The sequence below is a fragment of the Coregonus clupeaformis genome, chromosome 21 (genome assembly GCF_020615455.1).
Source record: "Coregonus clupeaformis isolate EN_2021a chromosome 21, ASM2061545v1, whole genome shotgun sequence".
Classification (NCBI taxonomy): domain Eukaryota; kingdom Metazoa; phylum Chordata; class Actinopteri; order Salmoniformes; family Salmonidae; genus Coregonus; species Coregonus clupeaformis.
Window position 1 is genome coordinate 20,955,480 of NC_059212.1, and position 16,782 is coordinate 20,972,261.

The following is a 16,782-nucleotide window of genomic DNA, read 5'->3' on the forward strand; positions in this document are numbered from 1 at the left end:
GGATGAAAATACCCTCAAATTAACAGCATAGTCATTGTATCCTTTCAAATCCAGAGTACAGAGTCAAAAGAACAAAAATGCGTCACTGTCCCAATACTTTTGGAGCTCACTGTCATTCTGGCGCCGACGAAGATGACGGCCTCGCGACTAGCTCTTAGGAAACGTATTTTTTTTTTTATATATATTTTTTTTACATTATTAGCTCAGAAACTGTTTTGTATCATTACATACAGCCGGGGAAAACTATTGGATATCAGAGCGGTGGTAACTCACCAGCATTACGACCAGGAATACGACTTTCCCGAAGCAGATCCTTTGTTTGCTCTCCCCAGGGCAACTGAACTGATTTAGCGGCTGACCCAAAACATCGCCGGCGGAGGAGAGGCACTCGGAGCGGCCTGCTTCCAAGTATACTACTCTACATTTTCTCTACCTTACCTGTCACCCTAGACCCACTTCAATTTGCTTACCGCCCCAATAGGTCCACAGACGATGCAATCGCCATCACACTGCACACTGCCCTATCCCATCTGGACAAGAGGAATACCTATGTAAGAATGCTGTTCATTGACTATAGCTCAGCATTCAACACCATAGTACCCTCCAAGCTCATCATTAAGTTTGAGGCCCTGGGTCTGAACCCCGCCCTGTGCAACTGGGTCCTGGACTTCCTGAAAGGCCGCCCCCAGGTGGTGAAGGTAGGAAACAACATCTCCACTTTGCTGATCCTCAACACTGGGGCCCCACAAGGTTGCGTGCTCAGCCCCCTCCTGTACTCCCTGTTCACCCATTACTGCGTGGCCAAGCACGCCTCCAACTCATTAAGTTTGCAGACGACACAACAGTAGTAGGCTTGATTACCAACAATGACGAGACCGCCTACAGGGAGGAGGTGAGGGCTCTGGGAGTGTGGTGCCAGGAAAATAACCTCTCACTCAACGTCAACAAAACAAAGGAGATGATCGTGGACTTCAGGAAACAGCAGAGGGTGCACCCCCCATCCACATCGACGGGACCGCAGTGGAGAAGGTGGAAAGCTTCAAGTTCCTTGGCGTACACATCACCGACAAACTGAAATGGTCCACCCACGCAGACAGTGTGGTGAAGAAGGCGCAACAGAGCCTCTTCAACCTCAGGAGGCTGAAGAAATTTGGCGTGGCACCTAAACTCCTCACAAACTTTTACAGATGCACAATTGAGAGCATCCTGTCGGGCTGTATCACCGCCTGGTACGGCAACTTCACCGCACACAACCGCAGGGCTCTCCAGAGGGTGGTGCGGTCTGCCGAACGCATTACCGGGGGCAAACTACCCACTCTCCAAGACACATACAGCACCCGATGTCACAGGAAGGCTAAAAAGATAAACAAGGACATCAACCACCTGAGCCACTGCCTGTTCACCCCGCTAACATCCAGAAGGCGAGGTCAGTACAGGTGCATCAAAGCTGGGACCGAGAGAATGAAAAACAGCTTCTATCTCAAGGACATCAGACTGTTAAATAGCCATCACTATCACATTAGAGGCTGCTGCTGCCTATTGAAATCACTGGCCACTTTAAGAAATGGAACACTAGTCACTTTAATAATGTTTACATATCTTGCACTACTCATCTCATATGTATATACTGTATTCTATTCTATAATATTTTACTGTATCTTAGTCCATGCCGCTCTGTCATTGCTTGTCCATATATGTATATATTCTTAAATTCCATTCCTTACTAGTGCATTGGGTATATGTTGTGAAATTGTTAGTTATTACTTGTTAGATATTACTGCACTGTCGGAGCTACAAGCACAAGCATTTCGCTAAACACCCGCTATAACATCTGCTAAACACGTGTATGTGACAAATACAATTTGATTTGATTTGATTTGATATACAATACCGGTCAAAAGTTTGGACACATCTACTCATTCCAGGGTTTTTCTTTATTTTTAATATTTTCTACATTGTAGAATAATAGTGAAGACATCAAAACTATGAAATAACACGTATGGAATCATGTAGTAACCAAAAAAGTGTTAAACAAATCAAAATCTATTTTATATTTTAGATTCTTCAAAGTTGCCACCCTTTGCCTTGATGACAGCTTTGCACACTCTTGGCATTCTGTCCACCAGCTTCACCTGGAATGCTTTTCCAAAAGTATTGAAGGTTTTCCCACAAATGCTGAGCACTTGTTGGCTGTTTATCCTTCACTCTGCGGTCCAACTCATCCCAAACCATCTCAATTGGGTTGAGGTCGGGTGATTGTGGAGGCCAGGTCATCTGATGCAGCACTCAATCACTCTCCTACTTAGTCAAATAGCCCTTAAACAGCTTAGAGGTGTGTTGGGTCATTGTCCTGTTGAAAACAGATTATAGTCCCACTAAGTGCAAACCAGATGGGATGGCGTATCGCTGCAGAATGCTGTGGTAGCCATGCTGGTTAAGTGTGCCTTGAATTCTAAATTAATCACTGACAGTGTCACCAGCAAAGCACCATCACACCTCCTCCTCCATGCTTCACGGTGGGAACCACACATGCAGAGATCATCCGTTCACCTACTCTGCGTCTCACAAAGACACAGCATTTGGAACCAAAAATCTCAAATATGGACAGATTTCCACCAGTCTAATGTCCATTTCTCATGTTTCTTGGCCCAAGCAAGTCTCTTCTTCTTATTGGTGTCCTTTAGTAGTGGTTTCTTTGCAGTAATTTCGACCATGAAGGCCTGATTCACACAGTCTCCTCTGAACAGTTGATGTTGAGATGTGTCTGTTACTTGAACTCTGTGAAGCATTTATTTGGGCTGCAATTTCTGAGGCTGGTAACTCTAATGAACTTATCCTCTGCAGCAGAGGTAACTCTGGGTCTTCCTTTCCTGTGGCGGTCCTCATGAGAGCCAGTTTCATCATAGCGCTTGATGGTTTTTGCGACTGAACTTGAAGAAACTTTCAAAATTCTTGAAATGTTCTGGATTGACTGACGTTCATGTCTTAAAGTAATGATTGACTGTCGTGTCTCTTTGCTTAGTTGAGCTGTTCTTGCCATAATATGGACTAAGTATTTTACCAAATAGGGCTATCTTCTGTATTCCACCCCTACCCTGTCACAACACTGATTGACTCAAATGCATTAAGAAGGAAAGAAATTCCACAAATTCAACTTTTAACAAGGCACACCTGTTAATTGAAATGGATTCCAGGTGACTACCTCATGAAGCTGGTTGAGAAAATGCCATGAGTGTGCAAAGCTGTCATCAAGGCAAAGGGTGGGTACTTTGAAGAATTTAAAATATAAAATATATTTAGATTTGTTTAACACTTTTTTTGGTTACTACATGATTCCATATGTGTTATTTCATAGTGTGGATGTCTTCACTATTATTCTACAATCTAGCAAATAGTAAAAATCAAGAAAAACCCTGGATTGAGTAGGTATGTCCAAACTTTTGACCGGTACTGTATATCTGTGTGTGTATGTGTGGGTATGCGTCTTCAGAGCAGACTGTTGATGTTTCAGAGAGGGGGATATCTATTATCCTTGTGTATGATGATTATATAATACATCATTGTATCATCTTCTGCACATATGAAGGAAGAGTTCTCTACTCAGCCTCCTTTGCAAGCTCCTCCTAATGCCGATATTCTAGCCAGCCTGTACTCTAGCCACTATGAGTGAAGCACATGAAACAATACTATCGGTGCAACTCAGTGTTGTAAATTGTCTTATGGTGCATCCATATGCACACACTCTCATTCTTGTCATTTTGCATTGCTTTAGTCTCACTTGACCCTCTGTTTACACTCCAGATATGAGATACAGTAGTGTGCTCATAGTAGAGCTAGATGATGACTGGCAGTCCGGAGTACCAATCAAGACTGTTTACGCTTGCTGAGCAACCTAGAGAAACTAGATCTCCTACATACTGAGGTGCATTCAGTTCGCTTGAATGTTTGCTACGTTGCGGAACGGTTTGTACGTTTCCCCAAAACGTTCTTGAATAGACTTTGAGGTATAAAAAGTATGTGGACACCTGCTCATCGAACATCTCATTCCAAAATCATGGGCATTAATATGGAGTTGGTCCCCCCTTTGCTGCTGTAACAGCCTCCACTCTTCTGGGAAGGCTTTCCACTGTTGGAAGAGCATTAGTGAGGTCGGCACTGATGTTGGGCGATTAGGCCTGGCTCGCAGTCGCCGTTCCAATTCATCCCGTTTGATGGGGTTGAGGTCAGGGCGCTGTGCAGGCCAGTCAAGTTCTTCCACATCGATCTCGACAAACCATTTCTCTATGGACCTTGTTTTGTGCACGGGGGCATTGTCATGCTGAAACAGGAAAGTGCCTTCCCCAAACTGTTGCCACAAAATTGGAAGCATAGAATCGTCTAGAATGTCATTGTATGCTGTAGAGTTAAGATTTCCCTTCACTGGAACTAAAGTGCCTAGCCCGAACCATGAAAAACAGTCTCAGACCATTATTCCTCCTCCACCAAACTTTACAGTTGGCACTATGCATTCGGGCAAGTAGCGTTCTCCTGGCATCCGCCAAACCCAGATGGTGAAGCGTTATTCATCACTCCAAAGAATTTGTTTCCACTGCTCTAGAGTCCAATGAAGGCGAGCTAAACACCACTCCAGCCGGTGCTTGGCATTGCACATGGTCATCTTAGGCTTGTGGCAGCTCGGCCATGGAAACCCATTTCATGAAGCTCCCGACGAACAGTTCTTGTGCTGACTTTGCTTCCAGGGGCAGTTTGGAACTCGGTAGTGAGTGTTGCAACCGAGGACAGATGATTTTTACACGCTATGCGCTTCAGCACTCGCCGGTCCCGTTCTGTGAGCTTGTGTGGCTTACCACTTCGCGGCTGAGCCGTTGTTGCTCCTAGACATTTCCACTTCACAATAACAGCACTTACAGTTGACCGGGGCAGCTCTAGCAGGGCAGAAATTTGACGAACTGACTTGTTGGAAAGGTGGCATCCTATAACGGTGCCACGTTGAAAGTCACTGAGCTCTTCAGTAAGGCCAGTCTACTGCCACAGTTTGTCTGTGGAGATTGCATGGCTATGTGCTCAATCTTATCCACCTTTCAGCAACGGTGTGGCTGAAATAGCCGAATCTACTAATTTCAGTGTCCACATACTTTTGTATATATAGTGTATATTTATAGAGAAGAGGACCCTGCATCTCAGAAAGACAATGCTGTTATTCTCATCCACTTCAGTAGAAACGTTTCAATGCCAGCTACATAGTCTTGCAGAAGGACAGACTCAGAAAAGGTTACTACTGTATGTGAAGTGCTATTATTGCACTACAGGGTTCCAAAAGGGTTCTTTGGGTGTCCCCATAGGAGAATCATTTTTGGTTCCAGGTAGAACCCTCTGTGGAAGGAGTTCTTATGGAACCAAAAAGGGTTCTTCAAAGGGTTCTCCTATGGGGAAAGCCGGACAACAATTTTAGGTTCTAGATACCACCTTTTTTATAAGAGTGTATTATTTCAGCTATCTTTGGACAGCAATTGACCAGAATAAAGATGCTGTGAACACATAATTTACTGCATACTACTAAATGTCTCACAGTGTACATGTGCCTATCATGTGTATGCCCACTGTCTATAGTAGAAAGTATATTGTTACAGTCAGAGTGATGCAGTGTGTTGTTGTTGTTTGTCTCCCCAGTTCAAGAGGATGCTGAACAGAGAGCTCACTCAGCTATCAGAGACCAGCAGATCAGGGAACCAGGTGTCCGAGTTCATCTCCAACACCTTCCTCGGTACCTCTCTCTCTCTCTCTCTCTCTCTCTCTCTCTCTCACTCTCTCTCTCTCTTGCTCTCTCCTGACTGACTTACTGTATTAATAGAGACCTGTAATGTGAACCTAATAGTTACTAATGTGACATGTGACATAGTGACATGTCATTACACCAATACAATATAATTCCATGTAACTACATGATATCCGTGCAACTTCAACTCAATGTAAAGTGTCACCAGGCCTAGTTTCAATAGACAACCATTTCTGTGTAATGTCAATGTGTAATAATCCTCTCTGTCTGTCTGTACCACAGAAAAGCAACATGACATGGAGATCATGTCTCCGCCCACCAAGGAGAAGAAGGAGAAGATGGACAAGAAGAAGCGCCCCATGTCTCAGATTGTGGGAGTGAAGAAGCCTATCCTCATCCCCAGTGTGGCACCCTCCAGCATCCCCCGCTTCGGGGTCCCTTCCAGTCAGGAGACCCTCCTTGCCAAAGTAGTCTACACAACCCTTCTTTTCTGATGATATAACTAGAACCTACCTCACTTTTAAGGTTATGTTCTGTCACAAGTTTAGTCACTTTTAGGATCTAATCGTCCCCAGCATGTTTTAGGGTTAAAGGATCTGTTGTTTTTTCTAACTGAAATGTTTTTCCATCTGGCAGGAGTTGGAAGATATAAACCGATGGGGCATGGATAATTTCAAAATATCTGAATATTCTGGGAATCGTCCACTGACGGTGGCGATGTATTCCATTTTCCAGGTATGTCATCCTTCTGCATCCACAAAGATACTGTTTGGGAAACTTAGATGATGTTACTGTTGTCTTGAAGGATAAAAAGTGTGTTTCTTATGATGAAAATGAAGTTTCTCTAAATAAAGGGATCTCTAATAAAGTAGTCTCTCTCTAATAATGTAAATTTAGTTTTCTCCCCCCTTCTACGTTTCCTCCATAGGAGCGAGAGCTGCTGAAGTCCTTCAAGATCCCTGCAGACACCTTCATCACCTTCATGATGACCCTGGAGGACCACTACCACCACGACGTGGCCTACCACAACAACATCCACGCTGCAGACGTGGTCCAGTCCACCCACGTCCTTCTCTCCACCCCCGCCCTGGAGGTACGTCAATACAATACAACTTTTTAGTTAATTTTTTTTTACAATATATTTGTATTACAAATGTCAATGTCCCCTGTTGTTGTTACATCTATGCATGAGTACAACACACATTCTCACACACATACAGTATTTACCTGCATTAAACATTCATGTGTTTCTCTCATCTCTGCAGGCTGTGTTCACTGACTTGGAGATCCTGGCTGCTCTGTTTGCCAGTGCTATACATGATGTGGACCACCCGGGGGTGTCCAACCAATTCCTCATCAACACCAGTGAGTTCATATGGGGCACTAGGATGGAGATGTTTCAAATCTTGGAATCCTTTGTGGTTTTGTGTCCACATTAAATCAATTCACGGGCCGCATCTGGCCCACAGTCCGCCAGTTTGAGACCCCTGCTGTAGAATATCTATCTTTGTGTGTGTGCGCTTATATCTGTCCAAAGCCTCTTACAATTAACCCATTCATTCATTGTATGTGGCATATGCAGTAATTGAACCCAAAACACTGGCCTAAACTGACACCATCATGCTCCAACCAACTGAACCATTGGGAACATATTACTGTCATATTACCGCACCTGCTCTCTCGACCTCTGAATACTCAGATATGAAAAGCCAACTGACATTTACTCCTGAGGTACTGACTTGTTGCACCCTCTATAACCACTGTGATTACTATTTGACCCTTATGGTCATCTATGAACTTTTGAACATCTTGAAGAACGATCTGGCCTTAATGGCCACGTACTCTTATAATCTCAACCCTGCACAGCCAGAAATGGACTGGCCACCCCTCGGATCCTAGTTCCTCTCAAGGTTGTTTTAGTTTCCATATGTCTGCCATTAAAAAAAGCAAAAATATGAAGAAATGAAGAACTATACACTTTGTCGGGGGCTGCTTATTTATTTGTAGCTACCTTCCGAGCTTTGGGAGAAAAAATGGGACAGATTTCAACTACAGTACTCAACCAAATGTTTTAGTTTCAATATGTCTGCCATTAATTTTCTGGATAACATCAGTAGAGTAGGAGATCCCTCTGAGTTTCAGACACGCTGTTCCTATGTTTCTCTCCTGACCAGGTCCCGGTTTCCCAAAAGCATCTCAAGGCTAAATTCAACTTTTGGAAAACTGGTTCCAGAACACTTGTCTGCAGTCTTGACAATCCAAACACAACTGTTTACTACGGGTTTCTAAGCGTTTACTGTTACTGTACGCCTGTCCACCTTGCCAATAAAGGAGTCTTCATGCTTTTGACATCATTGATGCTTATTGGAAATAATGTTGACCATGGAATGCTGCAATGATAAGCATGTTTTTTCCCCAATGACACTGAATTCAGATTACATTATGGTTATCTAAGTGTATTTCAATAGGAAATTGTTGAAACAATCATTCTAAATCAAAACATATTTATGTTGAATACAGTCATACAAGAAAGGGATAGATGGCAAAATAATTGAATCAGGAGCTATCAGTGGGGTGATGGGTTGGGCCCAATTATGTATATAATGTAAACCCTAGATTGCGGATGCTATGTATTGGTCATTGAGAGGCTTTGAAGCCACCGGTCGGCCATATTGGCACTCCCCAGTAGGAGCAGTCCTTCATAGGAATGAATGGAATTCTACAGTATTTCAATTAAATGTTTCAAGGACAAAATTACATGTATTTAAGTATTTAGTTGTTGTAGTGGGGACAGTAACATTAGTAGTTCTACTTTAACGAAAATGTTTTAATATTTTTTTCATTTTTAGGTTTAGCTCACATAATATAATTTAAAAGTATGCATTAACGTGGATGTAATATAATAAATGTGGCAAAAACGAATGTAGACATTAATAAATGCATTTCTATAGCTTCCAAAATATTTTTACACCGTTAGGGGAGTGCCAAGATGGAGGCACGGTGGTGTCAACACAGCGCCGCCTTTAGCTATCTAGTGTATATGTAAATCATTGGGTGGGCCTAGCCTCTGTCAAGTCCAAGGGGCCAGGGTTCCAGTCTAGAAGCACGGTTTCGACTGCTCCTACAGTTTAAAATCTTGGAATCCTTTGTGGTTTTGTGTCCACATTAAATCAATTCACGGGCCGCATCTGGCCCACATTCCGCCAGTTTGAGACCCTTGCTGTAGAATATCTATCTTTGTGTGTGTGCGTTTATATCTGTCTTTGTCTGTATAACACTTATCCATCCTCTCCTGTGTGTCCGTCCAGACTCAGAGCTGGCCCTGATGTACAATGACGTGTCAGTCCTGGAGAACCACCACCTGGCTGTAGGCTTCAAGCTGCTGCAGGAAAACAACTGTGACATCTTCCAGAACCTCAGCAAGAAACAGAGACAGTCCCTACGCAAGATGGTCATAGACATGGTGTTAGCCACAGACATGTCCAAACACATGAACCTGCTGGCTGACCTGAAGACCATGGTGGAGACCAAGAAGGTGACCAGCTCTGGAGTGCTGCTGCTGGACAACTACGGAGATCGCATCCAGGTTAGACTCAGAAAGAATCACATTCATTCTCTTAGCAGGGAATCATATTCAGCATAACTGATGTGAATTAGATGATAATATGGCCATTTGCCTGACACTTTCATCCAAAGACTCTTACAATTAACCCATTCATTCATTGTATGTGGCATATGCAGGAATTGAACCCAAAACACTGGCCTAAACTGACAGCATCATGCTCCAACCAACTGAACCATTGGGAACATATTACTGTCATATTACCGCACCTGCTGTCTCGACCTCTGAATGCTCAGATATGAAAAGCCAACTTACATTTACTCCTGAGGTGCTGACTTGTTGCACCCTCTATAACCACTGTGATTACTATTTGACCCTTATGGTCATCTATGAACTTTTGAACATTTTGAAGAAAGATCTGGCCTTAATGGCCACGTACTCTTATAATCTCAACCCTGCACAGACAGAAATGGACTGGCCACCCCTTGGATCCTGGTTCCTCTCTAGGTTCCTCCCTTTCTAGGGAGTTTTTCCTAGCCAAAGTGCTTCTACATCTGCATTGCTTGCTCTTTGGGGTTTTAGGTTGGGTTTCTGTATAAGCACTTTGTGACAACTGCTGATGTAAAAAGAGCTTTATAAAATAGATTTGATTGATTGACCGATATGATTCTATGGCCATTTCATTTCCTCGATGCTCAATAAGAACTGGTTTTGGTTCTCTCCAGGTCCTCCAGAACATGGTTCACTGTGCTGACCTCAGTAACCCCACCAAGCCCCTGGAGCTGTACCGCCAGTGGACCGACCGCATCATGGTGGAGTTCTTCACCCAGGGGGACAGGGAGAGGGACAAGGGCATGGAGATCAGCCCCATGTGTGACAAACACAACGCCTCCATTGAGAAGAACCAGGTACGGTTACTACACACACATGCACACACAAGCACAGAGACACATACAGTATACACACTATGTACACATGCATAGAGACATACACACACATACACTGTCTGAACGGAAAAGTCTGCCTCTCTGACAAATATGTCAATAAATATATTCCTCTTCCCCTCCAGGTGGGCTTCATAGACTACATCGTCCACCCTCTATGGGAGACGTGGGCCGACCTGGTCCATCCCGACGCCCAAGAGATCCTAGACACGCTGGAGGACAACCGCGAGTGGTATCAGAGCATGATCCCCCACAGCCCCTCGCCCACCCCCGAGGCCCAGGACAAGGTGGGCCTGCCTGGGGGAGCCATGGGGGCCGGAGGTGGATCCTCCACCGGAGACAAATTCCAGTTTGAGCTGACCCTAGAGGAGGAAGGCGAGTCCGACACAGAGAGCCCCCCGGAAGAGGAGGAGGGGTACAGTAGCACTGGGGGGGAGCCTTCTAGAACTGACCCGGACAGCAGACTCCATTCCGTGTCTGCCACTGCTCACCCACACTATCAGGGGCTTTCCAAAATGGCCACCTCTGTCCTCAATGTCGGTGGTAGGACTTTGTCCGCAGACTCTGAACCAGACAGGGAGGCTGCCGAAGACAGAGAACATGACCAAGAAGGCAATGCCGGTGTGAGGCGCTTCAGGCTAGGTACATAACACCAGTGCAATGTTATTTTTTGTTCGTTTTTTTGTTGGTTTTCTGTGCCTCCCCCCTGACCCCTTTACCCACCATCTTTGGCTTCCTTGGACTGAATTGCAGGACAAAGCTGAGGTAGAGAATGTAAAGGGGGTGCGTTCAGGAAGTCTGCACTTACACAGCAGTCACCTTGCACTGGAGAGATGAGAGCCCCACTGTTCCTACTTGTTCGGTTGCAGAGTACAGGAAACCGTGTTTTTGAGCTGGTCTTTTGTGTTTTACCGATATGTCTCTGAGTTGAACATGCGTCACCATGTTTGGCTTACGTTTTTCAGAGATGCTGAGAAAACCAACCTTCCTGTTTTGCCAGCCAACCCAAGGTCTACGACGAAGGAGCGAGGAATTTTGCGGGACACGTCTTCCTTTTGACTACTTATGACTGCTTGAAACAATTGACGACGCGTTAAGCTTAGTATCAACAAACACCATAAAGTATTTTGAGACATTATGCCAAACAGCGCAATAAACAGGAACTTGGCCAATGGCAATATTTGCCTGCCTTTACAACTGTTGATCATTTTATATTTTATTCAAGTCCTTTCAAAATAGTGCCGGAAGTGGTTTTTACTGGTAAACTGCAGACCTTACCAGATATTTACTACAAAGGACATAGTACAGAGCAGGCCCTCAGAATGGATTGAGGAATATATTGTTTAAATGCAGCAACAATACTTTTTAGGTACCCCTGTTGCAATTGCTACTAGGTGCCTCGCAAGGGGTCTTGTGCTAAGATTGTAATGCAGCTGTAGTGCTGCTGCTTCAGTCAAACTCTTAACAACTGGTTTAGGGTCAGTTCTTCCTCACACAGTCCTAACCTGAACTGTTACATGTAAACCTACAAAACCAACCCTGAGCCAGTTGTTATATGGGTATAAAAGTAAGACAAAGCTATGCTGTCTGCACCTGGAGCCTCCCAGTGTTGAAATTCTGAATTGAAGTCAGCACATGTAATACAATTCAAGGCATTAAAAATGCCCATACCTACTGTAAATGGACTATAGGTATGTTAATTTGATTGGGTTTAGCTATGGTGTTACTGTACCCAAAACAAGGTCTTCAGTTAAGAATCAACACTTTTCTGTATGATTTTGTTTTTTGGAAGTCACTCAAAGTGTATACATACTGCTTTATGTTGTAATTGTGTGTATCATTAACCTTTTTACGGCACCCATTTTCATTGGTCTGCCTCCACTTTTAGCACTTTGCAATTTAACTCACAGCCAATATCCTGCTTGAAAGGGCTTGAACCAATCAATGAACACATTGAAGGTGTAACCAGCACTTACATACCCTGTCACGTTAGGAGAACTAGTTGTTTTTTGGGGGAACCTGGACAAAGATGAGAAGTGTTTGACAGTAGGTCTGTGGACAATGTCCTTTCAAGTCCATCATGTTTTCCACAGGTACCATCATCACTGGTCACATTTTCAACCAGTTGAATGACTAAATAAGATACATTGGTAGCATGTACATATGTCATCTGGGTTTGTGAAGAAAATGTTGTAATATTTGCCAAACTATTTCAGAGATGTTTGAAAGATGTGCCACTCAAGCGCAATTCTGTCATGGGCCAGTTCTGTGCCAGAATGTTTCCCCCCTTTTTCTTTTGTCATTGGTCAATATTCTGCTCTTCACAGGGACAAAGCCAATGACAATACAAGTGCCAAGCAAGCATGACACAACTCGTACTGTAATTTCCATTTTGCCCCTGGCTAATTTCCATCAATGACTGACTGACAGCATTGTTGATCATGTCGCCCTCCCTGTGAACCCGTTCTGTCCAATAGGTTTTCTGTTTCAGAACAATAATCCCCTGATAACTGTACTTGTCTTAAAGAAGTGGTATGTTTGAATGGTTGGACATTTTGATTCATTGTATTTGTAAAGCAACCAAAGCACTTTGTATGGTACTTTTACAAGTCTGCACTTCCATAACAGTTGAGTGTAATGTAACTTGACTAATCCACGTTAGTATTCTGTCTGTATTCTGGTATTATGTGGCTTGATTATTACAATTGATGCACAGCACAGGCTGGACCACTGCAGCTGAAATAGGGGACTTGTTGTGTTATGGAATTGAACCTTTTGGTAACTAACTACAGTATGTTTTGATAAAGATACATGATTTTCGCTGCAAGATTCATAAGGAGAGTATTCAAGTAACTAAGATAAACTCATCTGTGCACGAAAAACAAATATTGAACCGCCATCATGGAGTAAATTTATGTTGGGTTTTACGAAAGATCTAGAAATGAGACTTCCTGGAGCCTTATACGTCCATATGTTTTTTTTCAGCATAGATTTGATATTTGATAAGGTGGAGATACGCCACTGCATAACGTAGCTAAGGAGTACAAACAGTCAAGAACTCAAGCAAGCCTTTCTACCTTCCTTAACTGTCATGCAACATTTTTAATGACTGTCTATCATTTATTGTTTTGTATTTTTCATTTATTTTTTTGTATATTTTCCTCACAATGCTTTGTGTACAGTTTATTTATTATTTCTATATATATGTCCGAAATGAAGAACTATAGACTTTGTCGGAGGCTGCGTATTTATTTGTAGCTACCTTCCGAGCTTTGGGAGAAAAAATGGGACAGATTTCAACTACAGTACTCAACCAAATGTTTTAGTTTCCATATGTCTGCCATTAAAAAAATACTCAAACTTTCAGAATTTTCTGGATAACATCAGTAGAGTAGGAGATCCCTCTGAGTTTCAGACACGCTGTTCCTATGTTTCTCTCCTGACCAGGTCCCGGTTTCCCAAAAGCATCTCAAGGCTAAATTCAACTTAGCCTTATGATGCTTTTGGGAAACTGGGCCCAGAACACTTGTCTGCAGTCTTGACAATCCAAACACAACTGTTTACTACGGGTTTCTAAGCGTTTACTGTTACTGCCAATAAAGGAGTCTTCATGCTTTTGACATCATTGATGCTTATTGGAAATAATGTTGACCATGGAATGCTGCAATGATAAGCATGTTTTTCCCCAATGACACTGAATTCAGATTACATGATGGTTATCTAAGTGTATTTCAATAGGAAATTGTTGAAACATTCATTCTAAATCAAAACATATTTATGTTGAATACAGTCATACAAGAAAGGGATAGATGGCAAAATAATTGAATCAGGAGCTATCAGTGGGGTGATGGGTTGGGCCCAATTATGTATATAATGTAAACCCTAGATTGCGGATGCTATGTATTGGTCATTGAGAGGCTTTGAAGCCACCGGTCGGCCATATTGGCACTACCCAGTAGGAGCAGTCCTTCATAGGAGTGAATGGAATTCTACAGTATTTCAATTAAATGTTTCAAAGACAAAATTACATTTATTTAAGTATTTTTTTTGTTATAGTGGGGACAGTAACATTAGTAATTCTACTTTAAGGGAAATGTTTTTATATATTTTTTCAATTTTATGTTTAGCTCACATAATATAATTTAAAAGTATGTATTAACGTGGATGTAATATAATAAATGTGGCAAAAACGAATGTAGACATTAATAAAGGCATTTCTATAGCTTCCAAAATATTTTTACACCGTTAGGGGAGTGCCAAGATGGAGGCACGGTGGTGTCAACACAGCGCCGCCTTTAGCTATCTAGTGTATATGTAAATCATTGGGTGTGCCTAGCCTCTGCCGAGTCCAAAGGGACAGTGTTCCGGTCTAGAAGCACGGTTTCGACTGCTCCTACAGTTTTACTTCGGTACTGCAGTTTAACTGACGCCCGGCCCAGAAATACAATTTCCATACACAGCCACATAGAGAAGTCAGATTTGAATATTCCTAATAAGACACTTTAGTCATCACTTTTGTGCACAAATCATCCATTGAATTATTCATACAATTGTCACTATGGCTGATTTTTTTTCCATCACTCACAGCCAAAGATATTAACATTTTATATTCATGCAATGTCTGATATGTTTTTGGTCACTGCTCATGCTACTCTCTCTACACACTGAGTGCTAAACCGAGTGCAACCTGGATATCAGTGGCAGTTGGTGCCGTTTAAGATGAGAGAGGACGCAAAACATTTTAGATGAGCATGGCCTTATTTCTATTACAGCATATTGGATGACTGTCATTCATATTCCATTCACCCAGCTCAATGTAACATTGATAGGTTTAGGCTACTAAATGATACTCACATTTTCTATGAGGTTGCTACAACCTAGCCTAGGAATGAAAGTTTACAAGTAGGTGCACAGGTAGAGAGAAATGTAAGTAATCAAGGTGACAGACATTGACACATTCAATACCACCTGCGGTACTGAATGTGTTGGATAGCCATAGCCAGCTAGCTAACACAATCAACAGTTGCAAACGAGAGTCCTGTAGTCCATGATCAGCACCATGGGCTTACTGATGTTGCAATGTGGGGGCGCGGCACTGCTGCCAGACCCTGAGCTCACCTGCTTGAATTGTTTGTTTATAGTTATAATCGCTCAATTTTGTTTCGTTTTGTATAACACCAACAGAGTCATTGTGCAAAATGGTACGCAGCATCATCTGGATATGTGCGCAACAAAAGTTCAACATTCACCTTCTGCTACCGTTTCTGTCAATCCGTCTACGCATACAGTTGGACGCATATGTTCGATAAATCTAACGTATGCACCACACAGAACGCACTGAAACTGCCTCTGCAACGCAATGCTGCAAGGCAAACACAGCGTTCCATTGGAAATGAATGTACTTCTGATGTACCAAAATGCAAAGACACTACCAGTGTGATCAAGGTGTAAATCCAAGTGCATCGCAAATTTGAAAGGGGATTGTACGTGGATTGTGTGACTTTCTTTATCCTAATCGTTGTAATATGCGCAAAACTTTACAATCACAAAAGGAGGTTGTATGTATTCAGTGAGTAAATCAACCGCCATCACCTACTCCCATGAGTTTCTGCTCTCTTTCTGAGATAAAGCTCACACTCTCGAAAACAGCATTGCCTTGCCTGATGGTTATTCTACAACGTCAAAAAGGGAAACTAAGAAGAAGTGAGGCTCAAGAGGTGGTGTTAGGAACAGACTACAGAGGCGGGGAAACCGTCACCCACTCCCGCTGATCACCCTGTCAAATGTGCAATCACTAAATAATAAACTGGCTGAGTTAGCGGCTCTCCCTCTCCACGCACCTCCCCACTCTGCAACAGTATGTCACCTGTCCAACTTGCATCCTGGACCAGTGTTAGTTATGGCAACGTAGAGGACGCATACAAGGCAGTGTGCAGAGCACCCAATGTTATCCATCTCCTACCGAGATATACACAAAAAACCTGTAGAGAAATTCATTCAGGTATGGTCAGAGGAGAGCAGGGAGGAGCTCAATGATTGCTTTGACATCACAGACTGGGAGGTGTTCTTTGACTCCTGCAGGGATCCCCACGAGTTGACAGACAGCATCACATCATACATCCAGTTCTGTGAGTATACTGTCATTAACACAAAAACTGTCAGAGTATTTCCCAACAACAAGCCCTGGGTTTCTAAGGACTTGAAAATGTGCCTCAATGAACTGAAGTTTGCTTTCCTGAAAGGAGATACTGATGCTGTAAAGGAGAAAGAAAATGAATTCTGGTCAAAAATGTGGAACGCTAAAAAGGACTTCAAGGATAAAGTGTGGAACAGAGTTTCTGTACAGGCAATCCAGGACACGCATGGCAGGGGCTTAATGCAATGATGGGAAGAGAAAGGAAAAGAGAGAACAATAAAATTGCAGACTGTTCATCCTTTGTAAACGACCTTAAAAGTGTTATTATTATTATTATTTTCTTCCTTTTTAGCCGTTTTTCTCC

The 16,782-nt window shown here is 42.9% G+C and overlaps 1 protein-coding gene across 3 annotated transcripts in view; it reads left to right on the plus strand.

The window, feature by feature from the left end:
* The window catches only part of LOC121535058 (cAMP-specific 3',5'-cyclic phosphodiesterase 4D-like), a 68,412-nt gene extending 54,510 nt beyond the window's left edge, over positions 1–13,902 (plus strand). For all 3 annotated transcript variants that reach the window (XM_045206244.1, XM_045206245.1, XM_045206246.1), the window contains 8 exons: positions 5,671–5,764; positions 6,059–6,243; positions 6,413–6,511; positions 6,705–6,869; positions 7,042–7,141; positions 9,085–9,362; positions 10,064–10,246; positions 10,408–13,902. In XM_045206244.1, the coding sequence (XP_045062179.1) occupies positions 5,671–5,764; positions 6,059–6,243; positions 6,413–6,511; positions 6,705–6,869; positions 7,042–7,141; positions 9,085–9,362; positions 10,064–10,246; positions 10,408–10,932 (1,629 nt within the window). In that variant the 3' untranslated portion in view covers positions 10,933–13,902. The remainder of the gene's footprint in view (positions 1–5,670; positions 5,765–6,058; positions 6,244–6,412; positions 6,512–6,704; positions 6,870–7,041; positions 7,142–9,084; positions 9,363–10,063; positions 10,247–10,407) is intronic.
* The last annotated feature ends 2,880 nt before the right edge of the window (positions 13,903–16,782 follow it).